Source organism: Myripristis murdjan, chromosome 7 (genome assembly GCF_902150065.1).
Source record: "Myripristis murdjan chromosome 7, fMyrMur1.1, whole genome shotgun sequence".
NCBI classification, from domain to species: Eukaryota; Metazoa; Chordata; class Actinopteri; order Holocentriformes; family Holocentridae; genus Myripristis; species Myripristis murdjan.
In genome coordinates, this window is record NC_043986.1 from 25,516,558 (window position 1) to 25,536,383 (window position 19,826).

The following is a 19,826-nucleotide window of genomic DNA, read 5'->3' on the forward strand; positions in this document are numbered from 1 at the left end:
TCCGCATGCTATTTCTGCATTTGCTGCGAGGACAGCAGACAAGATCAGTTTGGTTGATCACGTTCAACGAATTTATTTGAGCAAATGTATCAAATTATTAGATTTTCAGTCATACATCAATAAAATAAGTTCTTCACAGTATACACTTTCAAAAAAATTTAAGGTTAACATCACATGATTTGGCAAACTAATTTCTAGAATACCAATATTTTAGACCGTTTTCTGAATTTACAATGGGAGCAATCTGAATGCTTGCTTGTCTTGGCTATCCAGGCTGAAAATGTGGACAGATGGCAATAACTCTTCCTCCGACACCAGCCAAAGCCCAATATCCTGACCACCGAGTGGCTTTTAAGTCCGTCTGAATGAGTTAGCGAAGCTCATCACATGGGTCTCATTAGCATTCGTGGTTTGGCTTCACCATTCCTGCCCCCGAAACGTTGGTCAACAACATAATTATATAGGAATAAATAATTACAAGGGGAATCTCTCAAAGGGGATGTGTTGCCAGTATCATGGGACCCCATATCTTGTGACACTGCACTTAAGAGATTTGAGGAGAACTGTATAAATAGGCAAATCAATGGATCAGGTTACATAACTTCAAATTAAAACAACAATCAGTCTCAGAAGCTCACAAGACCTGCTAAAGGAGCCTATTATGTAATTATTTTATGGCACTAAATAACAATAATATGAAAACCCTGGTAAATGCTGCTCAGCTTCTGGGGGCCTTTATAGGACAACGCTCCCCTCTATTGGCCAAGCACGATCACTGCAGCATTAGTCTATTTTCCATTCACAGCCAAAATAGGACTAGCATTAGTTTACCATAAACTTACATTCAACCCTTATTGTAAGTTAAAAATCAAAGAAACTTCAATAATATAAGACCACATAGGAGTTAATTCAAGAAATGAAGACAGAAAGTGAAAATACCAACAGCGCTGCAAATTGTGCCTTGCCTCACAGATTGTTTTTAATTTTCAGACAACTTATTAAAATGTTCTTCCTCTTACTTCTTTTCTTTCTTCTTGTCCTGAAAGCAGATCATATGATGATTAGTTTCTCAGTGTAAGAAAATCTGTTATTCCTCTTTGAGAAAAAAAAATCAAAATCAGTCTAAAATCTGTCATTAAAGTAAAATAAACAGCATACAAGATATGGATTATGGAATAAACATGGTACCTTCTCATTCATGGCAAGGATGACCATCAGTTTCCTGAAGATGGTGACAAAATCAAGGAAGAGGTCCACGCAATGCCTTGAATAAATGAAACACACAAACACATGAGGATTTTATTTCTAGTCACCTGAGGATCATTCAATAACCCAAAAATATAGAGCTTTTAGGCTATAACACTGACCCATCTGTTAATCAAGAATAATCTATGCAGCATGTCTTACAATGATCACAATTTGTTTAACTAAGTTATTTTTGTAAAACACTGTACAGTTGGTGCTCCACATGGATGGCAGGTGTCACTTTGTAATGAAACACTTGATATCTCTTCTCCACTGTTTTGCATATTTGGTAAAAAAGAGGGCGTGAGCAGACAGATAAAGGTTCACGTGGAGTGCGCCTGGCCTCTCATGATCCAAATCCTCACCAGATATAGTCCTTGTCTCCGTTCTCTGCTTTCTCAATGATGAGCTGGGTGTCAAACAGGACGAACCCGCACATGATGATCAGCCCAAGGTACATGTGTGCCTGATCAAAAGAAAAGACAAAAAAAGGTTATTTATAAGACAACATGTTCAACAGTCCCAGAACTGATAAATGCCAGTGAGGGAGGAAGCAGGTGGAGCTTGGCACAGCTACCTTGAACAGCATCACAGATCCAAAGAACATGTTCATCACAGACATCAGGAACAGGATGGACAGACCAGACATCAGAGTGCCTGAGGACAAAAAATATTAACAACAAAATACCACAGTGAGACCTCTGTGTAACACAACACCAGTGTGAGTGACATAAATGAGTTAAATAAATCTAAATCTTTTGTGTTTGTGCTGTTATTTTATGAAATGCTTCAGAAAACAACACAGCAGAATAGACTGATGTGCTTCAGTATGTGCAGACACACGTTAAATGCCTGTACCTCCCAGGAAGAGGTAGCTCCTGCGTTTGGCATAGAGAGCGCTGAGTGTGAAGCAGATGAAAATCATGGAGGTTCCCAAGAAAGCTGTGACAATGATGCTGTGGAAAACAAAAAAGACAAGAGGCCAAAAGTCAGGACTGACAGTAATCATACACAGAGGCCTAATTACATGTGCACTGACCTAATGTTGGACGACTGGCAGCTCTCCGAGAGTTCGCTCCTAATTCACAGTTTTACTGTTACAGCCGCCCCTTCCTTCATTCCTATTGAATTCTGTGCCAAATGTACATCACAAGCTAGACGATGAGACAAGTAAACCTACTGGGTTGTGAGAAAAAATAATAAACTAATGTAACATGGGTAAAAATAGACACCGATGCAAGTCACACAGCGAAAAAATTAATTAATAAATAAAATACTTCCACAACTAGGCCTAAAGTAAAATGTCACTGGTAACCAGCAAAACTGTAGGCTTTTTTCATTTCTCTATTGTGTGCCTCCTTGTCTTCTCGTCTCCTCTCTCTTCTGTCCTTCTGCCTTGACCTGGAAATCGATCTTAGCGTGCCATTTTTCAAGATGTCTCAATTCCTAAAACGCATGTGGAGAAGCTCTGAGTGAGGAGAGGGGAGGCTTGCTGGAGGAGCTCTGAGTGAGGAGGCACAGATGTATCTTCTGCAGAAAGCTTAGCATTTTTTCTTCCATGAGTGAATGACGCAGGCTGTAAATTCTCCACCTACTTTTTCTGGCATTCAGAATTATAGAGGGGTCATTTATTACATGTTAGTGCAGGCATTATTTTTTTTTAATTTATATATTTATTTAGATGATTCTGGGGCTGACTATTTGCTTTTTTTTCTCTACTGTTGTTTTTTTATTGTTTGTTTTTTGCAAAGATCAAGGTGTTATTGTTCCAAGAATTTTACAGGCTTACACATCAAAGCCATACCCATCCAGAACCAGCTCTGGTCCAGCCAAACAACCCCTGCTTTAATCCCGACACAGCACTGTCCGGGCCTGTCAGTTTTCCAAAAGAAAAAATCTCCTGCTGATTCTGCCGATCACAGCTGACCTGTCAGAGCTGATGGACCGAGTGCAAACTGACCCGCAAGTATTGAGGAGCCGATTAGCGGATCAAAACAGAGACTGTCTACCTGATGCTTCTTTCAACCACCTGTGGGTTTAGGTTTTTTTTTTTTTTTTTTTTACCTTGTCTGTAATTTCTGACACACATCAGAGCCACGACAGTGGAAGAGTCCCCGCCCACCTGCACATTCAACCATTCAAGTTCAACTTCAGGTTCAAGTTCATTTGATCCAACCCGACTCTCTCAAGCCTGCTGCGGTAATTTAATAATATGAGCCTGAACTGACGTGATCGGGCCGAGCCTGACAGGTTGAGAATTACAAATTCCAGTGTTCAGACATTTGCATTTTCCCACAAAATGACTCTAAATGAGTTTCAACTTGCCAGTGTATTTTGAGCACAAAATGGAAAAAAAAAAAAAAAAAAAAGAAACAGACAGCAAAGAATTGGAGCCTGACGTTCTTAATTCACTCAGTTAATCCTCAGAGTGAGCCTGTCTCATTTTGTTCAAGCCTCAACTCCTTTCTCCTTGAATTTCTACCTCGCCTCAGTGAGGAGAGGACTCGAGGATATACCACTGAGAAACGAGAAAGACCTTATGCAAGTGAATTCACATTTTATAGCCCACACGTGTGTGTGTGTGTGTGTGTGTGTGTGTGTGTGTGTGTGTGTGTGAGAGGACAAGCATGGGTTTTGCCAGTGGTGCCTCAGGGGTGTGATGATAATGGGGAAAGACAGGTTTTGAGAGAAAGAGTCTGTACATTTGGTTGAGGGTGCTGACAGAAGAAATGACAAGGGGGGACAACAACAAAAAAAAGGGGGAGAATGTCAGGATTAGTCTTTGTGGGAGCACTGGTGTCATGGACTCTCTAAAATCGATAGAGTTCATTCTCTGGGAAGCATATGTCCACTCAGCAAACTGCATGGCAATATCTCCACTACACTCAAAGATATGTTGAAGCGAGTCAAATGTTTGGCCTGAGAGTGGCGTCAACTGGGAAGTTGACAGGCTTCATCCTCTGAGGAGCATCAGTGAGTTGGAATTTCTTGACAGTCCATCCAACAGATACCAAGATGTCTTGGAGTAAAGCACAGATCAGACAGAGGGACGGACAGACAGTCCAACACAGCTGCTGTGTGTTGCTTCAGATAATAACTGCTCCTGTGCATCATCACCCCGGTCCCCACCCCCACCCCCTTTTCTCCACCCCCCATAGATTTGATTCATACTGAGGTTGTTTATCTTACTCCAACTGTAGCTCCTTCACACACACACACACACACACACACACACACAGAAATTTCATAACAGACTGCCCCACCCCTGTGCAAATACCTAAAATATTTTACTTGTCCTATTGCATACATACACAATGCTTGTCTGTGTCAACCCTGTCATGTTTCCTAACTGAGTGACTTTCCCATACCTTGGATTGATGGCAATGACAAAGTCCATCGCGGGGCCGAGGCCAACACCTGGAGAGAGGAGGGGAATACTCTTTAGACTCTTATGTAATCTAATTTTAACAATTACTGGCTACTTTGACATGCTAACCAACAGTGCTTTTTTTAACCTTATTAGGAGCTGACACATGTAAGTGGCTTATTTGTTCAGTAATAAGCCAAATAAATTCTGATACAGACTGAAAAATCTTGAATATCATAGCTGGGATATACCAATATACCAATGGATAATGAGGCAAGTAAACATCTTATAATCTTTGCTGTTAGTTTGTATTCAATCCCAGCTTGGTCTCCACAGCAAAACTCTAAATATTAATGTGCACATGGATATCTGGGATCAGGAAGATGAAGATGCATTTGAAAATCTAATTCTAAGTAAGACGTTAAACAGGATATAAGGGCTTATCCAGAATCCTGTGAGCATGACAGCAGTCGATGGTTTGATCTGTTACATCAGGATACCTGTGAAGAAGGCAAATCCAGCGAGGATAGCCAGTCTCTTCTTCTCTGTGTCAGAGTTGTGTGGAGTCATGGCCAACCAGAACATCATCCCCAGGGAACCCAGCAAAGAGAGCACGCCTCCCTGACAAGGGTACAGCAGAGTTAGGGCTAACATCTTCAGCCCATTTTTGTGCAAAATATTCCAATCAAGATTATCTATCCAAATTTGTGAGGAAAAAATTAATTCCACTTTTTTTGCACAAGAAATTAAGATAACGATCACGTCCCAACTTTTCATCCATTCACTCTGTCTAAAATGGAGCAGTATCAATTCTCTGTAGCAGGTGGGTCTCTGAATCAACATGTTACTGTGATTCTTACTCACATATACATGATGATCTAATTTTGTTTTCTTTCTTTTTTATCCCTTTAATTCTTATTCAGCATTTTTAGTGATTACAAAATCTTCTGCAGATATTTGTGTCGCAGCAGATCAGAGGAGATTTTGTCATGGTTCTTGAATTGATCATATTACAGTGAGGAGTAGCAAAAAAAAACAAAGGCAAAGTTTGTACAGTTTTGTAATAGTGTGACGTCACCTGTGTCGAGAACAAAATATTTTTAAAGAACAATTCCACTTTTGCTGCGTACTTCTGCATTCTTACGCTGATATGAGATTTTTATCATCAGTTTCTTTTATCTGTGAAGCACACCTGCTAAAAACACCTTCTGCTATAGACATGCATGTAAATGAGGATATGAATGTGGGCAAACAACCTGCACAGCATGTGCTAAATGGCTGAAAACTGGTCACAGCACACACTGCAAATAACCAAGGAATGTAAAAACTAGAGTTTGAAAAGAAATATCTTTAAAACATTCTGCAGAATTATACTATTGCAACTTCCTGAGTGAAATACTAAAATACCCAATCGACTGTTCACCCTTTGGTAAAGCGAACCTGAACTGCAAGGAGTTAAATTCTGATTGCAAAAAACATGAGTGTCAGAGAGTCTGATCCTATCAAAGAGGCATTCTGCATTACAGTAGCCATCTTTGTAGTCTGCTGAAGCACCGCAAATATGTTGTTGTAAATAATAAACATAGGCAAGTTAAGATTCTCTCATGCTGATCATGTTACCTGGAAGAGCCGAGTGACAACATGGACGTATGCGCCAGCTGCGGCCACAAACATACACACTGCCAAGCTGGAGTAAACATTCTTCAAGTGCACCTGGGTGGAATGGGGGCTGGGAAAAAAAAAATTACAATAAATACCTCTGCGGAAATGGAAACTCTTTTCAATTGGATAAAGAACACGGTCAACATTTAGCACATTATAAGAAGGCTTGCTCACGTACATCTGGGAGAACTTGAAGAGAGCATCAAAATTGATGTTGCGGTCAAACACGTTCATGTTGGAGCCCAGGACTGATCTGTGCAGAGCTCTTCTGGGATATTAAGGTTATTCCTATGAAAAAGATACCAAGAACATGACAGGATTACTATCAGCTGACAAACAAAACTATTATGAAATGGGACTAAGTGACATATCATTATATTGTTTTCTAGATGTGAGCTTAATTTTCACTACTGTCCCACTTAAAATGTCTAAAAAGTGTGAACTCATAGTTATATCGTATATCGCAATCAGGATATTTGGTATAAATATCAAGCTGTGAAATGTTGTCCATATCGTGCAGCCCTTTAAAGCCAGTCTACGCACACTCAGCTCACACTTGTTAACGGAGCAGCAATCATTAATTATGACACTAGGCAACAGTGAATCTCCACTAATGGATAACACAGGCAGGTCACAGATCAGAACAGGCAGGGGTACAAGTGCGTAGTTGTTGCTGGATGAGCGTTTGTAATGTTATACAACAGGCTAAAATATCGTTGAGTGCCTAAACCCTGAACACCATCATGGCTAACTGCTACCAAGCTAACAGGCTTGCTTAATCTACTATATCGAATATAACCATAACGAAATCATAGCTAATACATTTTGACTCAGTACTTGTCTAGAGATAGGTATATGTAATCAATCAAATGCTTTGACAATTGACAGAGACTGGCGACAAACTGTAACTGACGCATGAGATCGCCTGATAGCTAATGCTAAGTTAGCTAAGGTGGCTAACTCGCTAGCTAGACGGCGTTTTGCTAATCTGTCAACACAGTCCGTTGTTTCTTTCACTCGTCGACGGACCCAACTGGCTCACAGCTACCACGAAATGCAGCACAGGGAGGTTATACTACACAAGTTGCTAACATAACTTACGCAGCGGCACTCGCCTCCCCTCTCCACTCAGGTTGCGTTTTGACCCGCTTTCTTCTTCCTGCTTTACACTTAGTTTTGCTGTACTGTTGTTTTTTCTAACGCCGTACGTGTCAGTCAGCGCCTAGTATTGTGGTGACGTCACCAGGGCAACGCCCATCCCAGTGTAACGATCCCGTCCAATCGAGAGGCTAATGCTAGGTGCTGTGATACTGCTGGACGGCCTAACCGTGGAAGTTGTCTAGCTCTGGTTATTTTTAGCCAGTTTTATTATTATTCGTTGCAAGCAGGGATCTTTGAGAGAACATGAAAATAAACAGGAGTAGAATGCACTTCCTGTTGTGTTACAGTAGCACTCTCTCCGGTACACCTAAAATGGCCGCCGCGGATATGTCGATGTTACGTTTATCTGATGTGTTTTGTTTCATGAAGGTGTGCGGAGGGATACATTCCTGGGGCGTTGAATGGAATCACGTTTTTTTCAGGCGTTAGACCGCCGGACAGAACAATGCCGTGGTTCGCTCGCTAATTAGTGGCTTCGTGTTTCAAAATTATGGCTGCGATGCGGGAAAAACTCGCGCCGTGATATATGTCTGTAATAAAAAATGGAAATGATTGCGGGGTGATGTAAATTGATCCGCTGGAGTGCAAATGAGCGCGTTAAAATGTCAGGCAGAATGATGTTGCGTTCAGGTGCAGGTGGAGCGTGTTGGCCTCAGTGTGTTTAAAGATAGTTTAACAGCTCAGCGGGTAACGTTAACTTAATTTAACTGTCGGCTAAATCATGACTGCACGGAAAAATACACTTTATGTCATGGCAATATTTTCAACAGTAACGGAGGGAAATGTTTCTGTCACGTAATGTTGCACAGGAAATTTTTACTCAATTTTGTATGCTGTTTATCTATATTTTGAAACATAATTTTAATATTCCTCTGTTTATGTCGTTTTCAGACCTAAACTGTCTGTTTAGCTAGCCTACATTAATTCCACCTATTAGGCTTACAGCTACATTGAAATTCATCATTTCGCACGTCATGTTAGGTATTCACTTACATATTATTTAAAATCGATAAACTGTGTATTACTCACACTATGACAGCATGGTGAGCAAACCCCTACATGTAAACAGAGGGCTACCTCTTTTTTGCCCGCTGGTAATGAATTACCAGCGCTGCCTCCAAACTGTGCCGAGTTCATTTCACTGTTTAAGAGTTTTGATTTATTTTACTGCAGCAAAAAGTTACTGCCTACTGAGTGGAAAGTGAGGAGAACAAACGTTTTCCCCACCACAAATATTTATGGTCTCTATCAGCCTGGAGTATGAAACCTAGAGAGCTGATTTAATATCATAGTAAAAAGGCAGCGATTAGCTACAAATTTGACCGGTGGCTGTTAAATATTTCACTATTATTATGAACCAAGACAACATTATGGAGCTACAGCACAAAGTACCTTTTCTATACCTCCAGGTTGTGTGATGAGACATTTTCAGTAGTCTTCTCTAAGGGAAAAGACACAATGACAGTAAAATATAATCAATTTTTATTTTAGCACCTTGATATTTAGGATTTTGGTCTGATTGGATAGACATTTTTTTATTTATTCTGAGAGACAAAAGCAGACAAAATCATCACTGTCTTTAACAAACACTTTTGGTCATTCATAACTGGTACATTTTCATAGTTTAGTGGTCTCAACATGCAGGCAATCATTGCATCAAACATTAACATCGTAGTAATAATCTTGATATTACTCAAGAGCCAACCTAGCCCACCAAATCTCTGTCCTTATAAAATTCTGATGAAAACACAGATGATTTTATGGTGTGTTTTTTCATGACTGAATGCATCTTGGATTTAGGTCTATTTGTTTCTGTAATTTTAAAAAAAATTGTCTGAACTTTGACAGCATTCTTAACAGCTGGTATCATCATTTAACATAAATTACTGGAAGGCACAACAAAACTAGATGGTTAGTTCAACACCAGACCAGCAACAAGGTAGGCAAATAGATTACAATCCAAAATGTTCAGCAGTAAGAGGTACTGGACAATACAGGTATTGGCCAATAAATACAGACAAAACACTCAAAACAGTACAAAATATTCATCAAAACCGATGACATTTTCAAGTGTTGCACTGCATGTACCACAGCCACATGGCATTACACTTGATGTTGACAGTGTTTTCTCACGCTCAGCATGACACATCAGAGTGTGTAGGCCTCGGCTACAAAACTCTGTGCAGACAGAGCACTGCTCTCTGTCCGAAAAAATTTCAAGGCACAGTTGTCACCTCTAGCACTGTCAATATAAAACAAGTGCAAGTTTTGTCATTTAGTGATGAAAGAGAAACATAAGGACAAATGAGTTATTAGACTTAACCTGGACTGAAAAAAAAAAAGTGGCATTCACGGCCATCCTATGTGCCACGCAGGTTTTCCAGTGTGTCTGCTTTCAAATGACCAGAAGAATTTAATCCCGTTTGCTTCACCCCAGGCCAATGTGGTCAAATCCCAATCCCACCAGTACTGCATGTTGCATGTTTTATAGAAAAGATTATCTTTACAGTACAGTACAAAGAAGTAAGATACACTTTGTTTTGCTGCTCGTTTACATTTAAATAAGGCTGATGCTTAGATCTGTTGAATGCAATTACTGGCTAAATAAGAGGTATTGTCCATGTCATTACGGAACTGGGTTGCATAGAAGAACCATGTTTACCGTTTAAAAATAGATTTCAATAAAAAAGAAACTAGAAAAATGAAAGACAAAAAATTTATAAAAACCTGTTGGAATTTTTTTTTTTTTTTTAAAATGAGCTGATGTTTTTTGTTGTTCCTTAAAGGCACAATAATACAACAATGTCCCAAAGTCAAGTCAGGGTAGGCAGGCTTCTGCTTTGGCAAAAGAACCATTTTAATATTCACTGGAGTGATTGTTTCTGGACTGCTTTGGTTGTTGCTTCCCACTCTTTCTGATAGTGTTTTCAATCAGTGGTTTCAATACCAGTCAGCACTGAGGGTCAGATGAAAAGCCTCAGACTGCAGTCAAACCAAAGACACTATGTTAAGTTTTCCAGACACAGAATTTCCATAACCCTATACTAATACAATTTTCTGAGCAGAATATTTGCGTGGTCTGGAAAATCAACCAGAGTATCTATCCTGTACTTGTGGGACTGTTGCAGATCAGGAGGTGTCCGGCTGTAGCTTCAAAAGGAGTTGAGCAGGTTCCTCCTGAATTTCTGAGCTAAGGTCCTCGTAGCTGGTCCAGCCGAGTGTAAACATTGTCAGCTTGACTAAGGTCCTCAAACACAGGCAGAAGGTTGAGCAGCTCAGCATCGTCCACGTCATCAAACCACGACACCACAGGAACCTGACGACAACAAACACTCACTTAGAGATGGACTGTTCCCCCTCTGAAACTGGGATTCAACAAAACCCACGCTGCATCTGGTTTTAGACACCTTCACACACAGAGGCGACTGCAACCACAACAGAGCAGAATCTAAATTTAACAACCTTAGAAATCTGGATGAAATGGAGTATGTTTCAAAAACACATTGCATCCATTTTGGGACTAAAAAATTTATTAACTGCTCTGAAATGTACTTATTAATTCCAACTCTCTCTAAAATATCAGGGACCAGGCTGTAAAACTTATTAATTTATGAACAAACTACCTCTAAAAAGCATCCGGATGTTTCAATTTTTTGTTATCAATCATTTTGTCACCTTTTCCCAAATAGCTGCTCCTTTATTTTGTAATCAAATCATCCAAATCACCAGTCATTTTCCGGCCTGATTAAGGAGATGTTTGGCAGTGAACATAAAAAAGAATGAAACTCACAGCATTTTCAGGATGAAAGATATAAGAGGCAGGAGAGTTATCCAGGATGAGGGTTTTGTGGAGGTCTCTGCCCAGCCTGCTCAAGTCTTTGACATAGCAGCCCTGGTGGAAGACGCAAGATTCCCGGAATAACCGAGCCCTGAACACACCACACTGGTCCAGCAGGTCCGTCACGGGGTCTGCATACTGACAGAGGCCAGGGGAGAGGCAGGGAGCAAATGGGGCAAAAAGCAGGAGGAAGGGAAGGGAAAGAGGAGTGATGTGTAAGGTCAGGGCTACGCAAGCATGTTCTAGATATGATGTATGCAAAAAGGATAAGATGGAAATTGCCCGATACATCCAAAATCTCATCGGATGAGCACAGAAACAAACTAAGGCTTTAATTAAACGTTACAGGGAGACTACTGTGGTGACTAACAGCATGTTAAGCGGCTTCTATCTCAGCAAGGGGGGCGTCTAATAGTAAAGAGGAATAAAGAAGAACATCTCAGACATAAAATCAAACAATAAATCAAAGATATCTGATGTAAAGAAAATCCAAAAAAAAAAAAATTCACAGTCTCAGTACCTTGGCAAGACTAGCCGTGAACAGAACACATTCAAACAACTCTCCCATTCTCTGCAGGAACTCGTCCACATATGGCCTCTTCAGTACATACACCTGCAATGGAATAGGTGCAGTTACAGCAATCAAGCAAAACATCAATAAACCGTTCAACCCTGAATACTATAATTAACACACATTTCAAACATCTTATCTACACATTTGCACAATGAACCTCTTACAGCGTCTGTCCATCCGCCACTCAGTTGCAAGCAGCCAGTTCCTGAAACAAGTAATCAAGAATAGGCCGTGCCGGTGTTAACCAGCCTATCCTGGATTACTTGAACCAGGCAGAGGCCCACAAAGAGGAATCCTTACCAGCACAGGGGGTCCCGGGAATCACATTACTGGGTTAAGTACATTTCCACATGTCGAACACTGAGGAGCTCTATGCCAAAGTTCAACCAGATGGTCCAGTGCACTCTGCTAGTTAGGTATTTATTGTCTACATCTTCTCTGCATTGGTAGATGCATTACATAATTCATTAATGTGATATAATAATTAGATGAACTGGGCTGAAATGACTCATTTTCTTGCCGATGCACCGACTTCCATTTGCTTTCCCTGATCAAGTCAACATCTGGCCAGTAGAGGGCTCCTAGCACCCATAATAGCAAACCTGGCCGATCAGTTACAAGACCCATCCCTTTTCAGCTCAGCAACCGCTGCAAACACATCAACATACATACACAAACACAACCCCCTCCCTTCTACAGCAAACGCACAAACACACACACACACACACACACACACACGTTCTTTACCTGGTGTGTGGTCCCCTCTATCTCCACAGGCACGATGAAGTCTGCATTACTAATAGGCTGGAGAGAGAACACAGAGGGAGATGGTTGGCATGCTCATTCACATGAGCCGCGCTGTGTACATTTACATGGTATTACATAACAAGTGAACAGTGAACACTTAGAACCAGACTCCACTCTGCTGCCATAAATCAAAGTGCGTAGCTGACATAAACAGAATACAATTCAACTTGATGTTCCCCAAACATATTTTGACGTTTTTAGTGAACTACAAAAAAACTCTTAAAACAGATTGGCACACAATTGGAGCAGAACCAGGCTAATGCACCACTGCCACGGGCTGCTTTTACATACACACTAAAAATAAACAGAATATAATTCACTTGATGCTGCCCGAACATGTTTGTCATTTTTAGTGAATCAGAAGAAGGTCTCATGCTGACTGAAAATAGCATCAGTGCATTCAAATTGAGTTGGAGGAACATTTAACACGTCAAGTTGAAGACAAACACCCACACTGACATAAGGATAAAAATAACAGGAGACAAAAAAAGGCCTGGTTGGTGATTAGACACTTTAAGGATTTGGTACCTTGAATGAGCTGTGCACCAGGGTCTCATCCAGGTCTATGACCACACATATCTTCCCTTGGTCCTGGGCCTTCACCTCTGGCAACAGGCTGGGCTCAGATTGCTGAGGAGACGCAGGAAGACTCTTTCAGAACAGAATTGTCCCCCACACAACTGCATTTCAATCATATGTAGGGTTTTAAATCTCAATGGTCCAGTGACACATGTGGACATAACAGCGTGACAACATCCTTAACATCTTCTTTTACCTCTAGGCAACAAAACAATACTGAGTTTTAGAAAGGCTTGGCACTGGATCACAGCTACTGTGTGATGAACATTGATGAGGGAATAAACTTAAGACTGTCTATAAAGGCAATATAATCTTATACACTACACACCCTTGGAATTAACATATTTATGTTCAGCATTTTAGTTGCAGACTTCTCAAAAGCATCTGCACTTACATTAAATCCCACACTCAGTTACCTGCAGAGAGAGTATATTAACTTTACATAATCTAATTTCCAGCTATCCAATTTTTATGAGCTTATTCTGAGCTCTCTGTTAGCATAATCAAACTGAAATTAGGCATAATTATTATATTGTGTTGCATAAACAGCTCATCCATTAAGGAAGGCGCATTATGTTTGAGAACAAAAACAAACATAGGCAACAACAATCCTCTTTCACACCAACAGAAGAGGGGACAGAATACAACATAGCCCCATAGGCACCAATGTTTAATTCAGTTTCATTTCAGTGGGAGCTAGCCAGACAATAACCAGGGCGTACAGATGCTGCTTCCTGTTTGCTCCTGTTGCTGGAGGACACTCCTCAATGTGAACAAACATGGCATCTCATTAAAATGCCCCTTACACGGCGCTGGAGCCCAAACCAAGCTGACAGGCTCAACAGCATGGCTTGCCGCTGGTAACACCTCTCAAAGCTTTATTTTCTATCTACCTCAGCAATTACTGGGCGCACGACACACCATTCACTGTAGTCTCTCTCTCTCTCTCTCTCTCTCTCTCTCTCTCTCTCTCTCTCTCAGTCTCTCTCTCTCTCTCCCTCTATCTCTCTTTCTCTCTCTCTCTCCTTTAAGGATTGATAGTCACTCTGTTGTTCTTATCTTCCCTGGGGGATCAAATGTGAACATCAAAGTGATTCCATATCCGCAGACAGTTGTGGTTAGTGTTTAAGATGTTCACAACAGGTGCACTAGTGGTTTTATTATGCAGTTATAAAAAAAAAAAAACTGCTGCAAGACAATAAACACATTCTCACAATGACATGTTTAGTTTATTCTTACAGATGGACAAGCTATCCAAACACTATCTTTTTTTACAGCAAGTAATGTGTGTGGGTAGGATGAGGAAGTGAAAGAAAGAAAGAAAGAAAGAAAGAAAGAAAGAAAGAAAGAAAGAAAGAAAGAAAGAAAGAAAAGACTGAACCGAAGTGAGCGTTTCAAATTGTTTTCAGGGGTGCAAATTATTGCTGGAATAAGAATAGTGTTACCTTGACAACCTCCCCATTTTCCTGTGACTCCAGCAAGGCATGCTGGGAAGGTGGTGGTGGTGGTGGTGGTGGTTTGGGGCCATCCTGAGCTTGGAGGCAACAGAAGAGTGCTTTGAAGATGTTACAACTCCGAGGCTGTTTCAGGGAGGACCGGCTCACCTGGCCTGTTAAGTGTGGAGAAAGAGAGACTTTCATGAGAAAACTAACTAAAAACTGCATGTATTCGACATAGGAATGCTAAGTGGGGCCTCTAATTGCCTCCCGAGAACCCAGTTCACCTACACGCAATTTAACTCCTTCCTTTTCTACATGAAACAAAACATGATGAAATACAGAACAGTGAACAGATGAAAGGCATATTCCCTCAAAAATCAATCACAAATATCAATTCTTTGAAGAAAATGGGGCATAGTTGGGTATCAGTTGCTTGCAGCACATATGTAGAATGAACTTCCCCTCTCCTAAAGGCATTATCCATCCGTCTACAGGGATGGCACAGTCTGCACATGAAATCTGTTTTTAATGAGCCTGCCTCTGCTGCTGCTGTTGCTGCTGCTGCTGGAAACGGCTGGTACATGTTATATAATCACAGAGGGCGGGAAAACCCACACTTTTCAGCAGTACCTTCAACAGAAAACACAGACAGAAAACATTCCAACCATTTTAAACTCCAGGACCTTTCAGGGTGAAGCTAGCCAGAGCAGCCAGTCAGTCAGCCAGCCAGCCAGGCAGGCAGGCAGGCAGGCAGTGCAGTGAGACAGGCAGGCAGTCACACCTCAGTGCTCTGTGCAGGTCTTTGATCAGTCACTGTTAAGATGGGTGTCCCAGCCCTATACAAATCTTATGCCACGGTGAAAGAAAAAAGGGGAAAAACAGTCTTGACTGGGCTCAGCTCTGCAAGTCACCTCTAGCAGGGATTACATGTGAGGACTTGCAAATAGAGGCAGAATTCAAACTGATTGATATGCTGTCATCATAGATCGTAAACTGAACTAGGCCCTGCAAGAAAGAGGAACTGTTGATAAACAAGTCAGTCAAACATATGCTTATAGCTTTCCGCATTGATTTTCTATCTGCTCTGTCCACGCTGACCCCAGCCTCACTGATCTAAAGCCAGAATGCAGCCACAATGCTCATGTTACACAACTCCTTGTATAGGAGACAAAGGACACTGGACCTTGATGTGGTCACTCAGCAAATAAATGCAAAGAATAGTCTTTCTGAGAGCACCACCATTTCTAATAATAAGTGACTGTATCAAAAGGTTCAAAATCTTGTATTCAGCGCAGTCCTCATGATTTGTACCCCATGGATGTGCCTTCTTATTGCTAGTCAGTGTACTGTAGTCTATTGATTTCCCACAAGAAAACAGTGCTGAGCATGTATGACACAGCTTATATCTAGGCCTCTTGGAAAAAACAGGATAGTAATACTAATAGCACAGGAATCTGGTGCTGATTTTAAAAGCAAAAGCCTGGGAAATCTAAAATGCACACAAAATCAAGCATTACAATAAAATAAAATAAAATAAAAAGGAAAAAAAGAGGCAATACAAAAAAATGCATTAGGATTTCTCCAGTCCAAAAAAAAAAAAAAAACGACTTCAGGGAAATCAAGCAGCATAACAGTACCTGCAATCATACAATATGCACATTAACAAGCACTGGAGTGAGGCATAATCAATGAGCAAAGCCTTTTCAAGCCAGAGGAAAAGCGTGCAAACAACGAAATCTTTGAAACGGCGCTACAATGGGCGTGTGCAGAGAGGGGTGTGTTTGTGCATTCCACTGTCAATACCGCGGCACCTGGTATTTCTAACACGGCACTTCATCTCTCCCTCTTTAATCCACAGCCACTCCAGGCCTCTCTCCGCTTATGCATCTATTATGTTTCGTCGTTTTTATTTATTTATTAAAATAGAGAACCAGTCCTGCTTTGCCGATCTAAAATACAAACAAACATGGGCACAGTGCAGTAGCCTTCCCTTGCCACTGACGCGCTCTGATCTGTGCTGCCCCCCCTTCCTCCCCTCCCCTCCCCTCGCCTCGCCAGCCCCCCTCCCACCTCCCACCTCCCCTCCCCTCCTCCAAAAGCCTGTGAACAAAACAGCATAGTTTACACTGTACTGTAGGGCTGCCTGTGGTGACAGACGTGCTCATACTGTACCTAGTAGTGTATGGGATGGTGCCACAACAAGCTGGAACCTGATAGACACAAATAAACGGCAGCTTCCATTTGGAGAGGTGGTCATGATCACCATCAAATCACTGGGAACTCAGTGATAATCACATCGCCACATGTTAAGAAGCGACAGAGATTTGCATAACAAGAAGACCCAATTCAGGAAAAAAAAAAAAAAAAAAAAAAAAAACAGGATCAACAATGGCCAAGCTGTGGATGGCAAAACGAGTGCGTAATGGCAGACTAGGAACTTATTTGAGCCTGTACCCAATTCGATAAGAATAATAATTTATCCATGGCAAAACTGGAGTGAGCAAGGCTGTAAACCGTCTGTACATGCAATAAGCCGTGTGTTATATCTTTTAGTCGTTCAAAAAAGGCAATCAATATATTTATTTCAACAGCTGCATAGATCTATGCAGGTGATCAGTACACCGAGGAAAAGAGGAAAAAAAAAAACTCCACAGCTTCTCAGCCAAGGATAAATTCGGAAATGAGCATATAATCAATTTTGATCAATATGTATCGATGTGTATTATCTGATTTTTTTTTTTTTTTTTTTACAGTGATCAGACATGAATATTACAGATCTGATGGTTGAGTGTTAAAAAAAAAAAAAAAAAAAAAAAAAAAAAAAAAAAGGCAATGCGCTTCAGATCGCGCTCAACCCAACGTCCGCAGCGCTCAACTGTCAAATGGGCGCACCAGGCTTTTTTAATCATTGAATACATTCACTTCATTATTTGAGGAAATAAAGAATCAAATAGTTCAACGTTAAAGGAGGCGTGTATTCGAGATATATTGGAAGCAAAGACCAAAAAACAAGCTCGTCTCACCTGTTTTCGGTGACACTTGAACGTCTTCTTTCTGCACTTGGGTGATAATAGAACTTTCCATCTGACAATCACAGAGCCCTCAAAATCCTCAAATCCTTTCCCCGAGCAAGGATGGGCAGCCTTCATTAGGTTTTATTGACAAGTTAACTAAATTATTCGCCGAGGTAACTTGTCATCCGTAGGCGCGCCTTTACAATCCTGGATGCGAGTAGGATTTATCTTGTTCCAGTGTTTCTTTATTCCCCTCGCTTCTTGTCTCGGTCCGCCTGGGGAGGGGGCAAGGCACTTGGAAATGTTTTAGAAGGCTATTTGCGATTCTGTCAGCTCTGTCGTCTCGGGTTTACCATTACTATTACTGGTAATATCGCTGAGCAGCCCCCCTCTCCTGTCGCTGCGAAGTCCTCACTTTTGCACCAACAACATGGAGAATCCAGGCGAGAGAAGGAAAACAACCGAGGAAATGGGGCAAGGGAGGGCGGTTTCAAGTCACCCCTTACTACAGATAAACAACCTCGCCGAAAAGGCCTCGGAGAGTGACGAAAAACACCGCGGATAGCTCGGTCGAAGAGGTTTCGCTTCGTCAAAATGGATTCCCGGGCATATTTAGCTGTAAAATATTAGTTTTGTTGTTATCCGAGGCTTTGTTTTTCTCCGGTTGGGACTCCGCGGGCGCCTTGAAACGGTCCGCGGTCCGGATTGGTCGCCTGGGAAAGTGGGCGTGGCAAAGGCATTCCTCTCTGTCCTGCACGCTCCGCACTGAACACATTCCAGCGCTGCCGCCGCTCTCTTGTGAGATCACATTGTTTTTAATATGTAGATATTTACTTTAACATACATGTTACGAGGTAAAAGTGGCGTAAATTATCAAAATCAACACATACATATGATTTAACCCGTCCGCGTGTTTGTTTTTTATTATGATGTCTATTTGTTTATTTATCTTTTCAATTCTACATGCCGATCAAATGTGTTGTGTGTGTACTACTTGTGTTTTGCGACAGCTATTTGATTGCGGTGAAATAAATAAATTAAATTAATAAAATTCTATATTTTTGCCACACGGTAAACGGGCGGAGTTTTTTTTTTTTTTTTTTTTTTTTACTTCAAAAAATATAGGGTATGGATTACTTATTACTCAACGCAAAAGTACTGTAGCCTAGTTACTTTGATCACCAGGTCGTTACACTCCTCGTTACATTCCTCCTCCGTTACACTCAGCTAATTCAGGGTTGCACCCTGTCACTTAACCTCCTGAAATCGCAGTATGGAGGCTTGGATGGCGCTGGAGGAGCCAAAAAGCGTTTTTACGGTCTGTATCCAATCCATTCTCCTGTCATCTCTTGGCACTTGTCATAAGAGTAGTAAGGATATTTCCACTAAGATCAAGTAAACACTCTGCCGTTTCCCATCTAAAATAGCTGCAGGTGAAAGGGCGACGACTAATAATTCTGGGATATATTTTTAGACAAGTGTGATTGAAGACCTGAAGTCTAATTTTTCATTTTTTTCTGTTTGAGTAAAAAACAAATACAAATTGAAACACAGTCGCTGCACTATGCATTACAGAGAAACAAACGTTTTATTTAGCCTATTTATTCTTATCATCCGCTCATCTAAAGCCACCCCCTACCATACACACATACACACACACGCACGCACCCTCCTCCCTCCTGGCCTCACCCTCTCCCTCAGAAAGATTTTAAACTTTTTATGATTAGTTAGAATTGCCTGCATAATTACACGACTCTCAAACTGTCAGTGCTGTAGGTGTGGAGGTGAATGAAATCATAATAAAATTAAACTCTAACTCATTGTGCCTAAATCTCCCTAGGGGACCTCTGCTGGTCCCCTGAGCCCCCTTTGGGAACCACTTTATTATGGCAATGGCCAAGTACGCTAAACTTTGCAATAATAATACATACTCTGATACAATTACATTACCAAAGACAGTTGGAGGCTGTGAGCTTATTTAAGGAAACAGACAGTAATGGCAATATTTAGTCAGACCAATTAAGACTAAAACCAGTAATTATCTGGCTTTAAATCTACTGATTAAACACAATTGCTGTTAGTTTTTTTTGTTTTTTTTTTTAAAACTAGGCCTATGTATTTTCCAATTCTCTCTAGATTG

The 19,826-nt window shown here is 41.0% G+C and overlaps 2 protein-coding genes across 3 annotated transcripts; both read right to left on the reverse strand.

The window, feature by feature from the left end:
- Window positions 1-48: 48 nt before the first annotated feature.
- tegt (testis enhanced gene transcript (BAX inhibitor 1)) lies at window positions 49-7,728 on the reverse strand. Of its 2 annotated transcripts, none has more exons than XM_030055139.1 (10): window positions 7,376-7,723; window positions 6,453-6,562; window positions 6,233-6,341; window positions 5,113-5,233; window positions 4,614-4,662; window positions 2,104-2,201; window positions 1,823-1,902; window positions 1,611-1,711; window positions 1,189-1,264; window positions 49-1,039 (listed from the first exon to the last, which is right to left on the reverse strand). In XM_030055139.1, the coding sequence occupies exons 2-10, from the start codon at window positions 6,506-6,508 to the stop codon at window positions 1,016-1,018; spliced, it is 714 nt and encodes a 237-aa protein (XP_029910999.1). In that variant the 5' UTR covers window positions 6,509-6,562; window positions 7,376-7,723; the 3' UTR covers window positions 49-1,015. The 2 variants fall into 2 exon arrangements, with proteins under 2 accessions (XP_029910999.1, XP_029911000.1); XM_030055140.1 differs by having other exon boundaries at window positions 1,016-1,039; window positions 7,390-7,728.
- A 1,237-nt stretch (window positions 7,729-8,965) lies between these two features.
- On the reverse strand, window positions 8,966-18,369 carry ctdsp2 (CTD (carboxy-terminal domain, RNA polymerase II, polypeptide A) small phosphatase 2). The gene is made up of 7 exons (XM_030055629.1): window positions 17,696-18,369; window positions 14,679-14,842; window positions 13,183-13,284; window positions 12,595-12,651; window positions 11,794-11,886; window positions 11,226-11,411; window positions 8,966-10,751 (listed from the first exon to the last, which is right to left on the reverse strand). Exons 1-7 carry the CDS (start codon window positions 17,754-17,756, stop codon window positions 10,626-10,628), a joined length of 789 nt encoding a protein of 262 aa, XP_029911489.1. The 5' UTR covers window positions 17,757-18,369; the 3' UTR covers window positions 8,966-10,625.
- Window positions 18,370-19,826: the final 1,457 nt, after the last annotated feature.

Coding starts and splice junctions, on each gene's coding strand:
- tegt (XM_030055139.1), bottom strand. CDS start 6,508: ATGAACGTGTTTGACCGCAACATCAATTTTGATGCTCTCTTCAAGTTC. Junction 6,342..6,452: donor CTCTTCAAGTTCTCCCAGAT/GTACGTGAGCAA, acceptor TTTTTTTCCCAG/CCCCCATTCCACCCAGGTGC. Junction 1,903..2,103: donor GAGCTACCTCTTCCTGGGAG/GTACAGGCATTT, acceptor TTTTGTCCTCAG/GCACTCTGATGTCTGGTCTG.
- ctdsp2 (XM_030055629.1), bottom strand. CDS start 17,756: ATGGAAAGTTCTATTATCACCCAAGTGCAGAAAGAAGACGTTCAAGTG. Junction 13,285..14,678: donor AAAATGGGGAGGTTGTCAAG/GTAACACTATTC, acceptor GCGTCTCCTCAG/CAATCTGAGCCCAGCCTGTT. Junction 12,652..13,182: donor TGGTGCACAGCTCATTCAAG/GTACCAAATCCT, acceptor TTCTCTCTCCAG/CCTATTAGTAATGCAGACTT.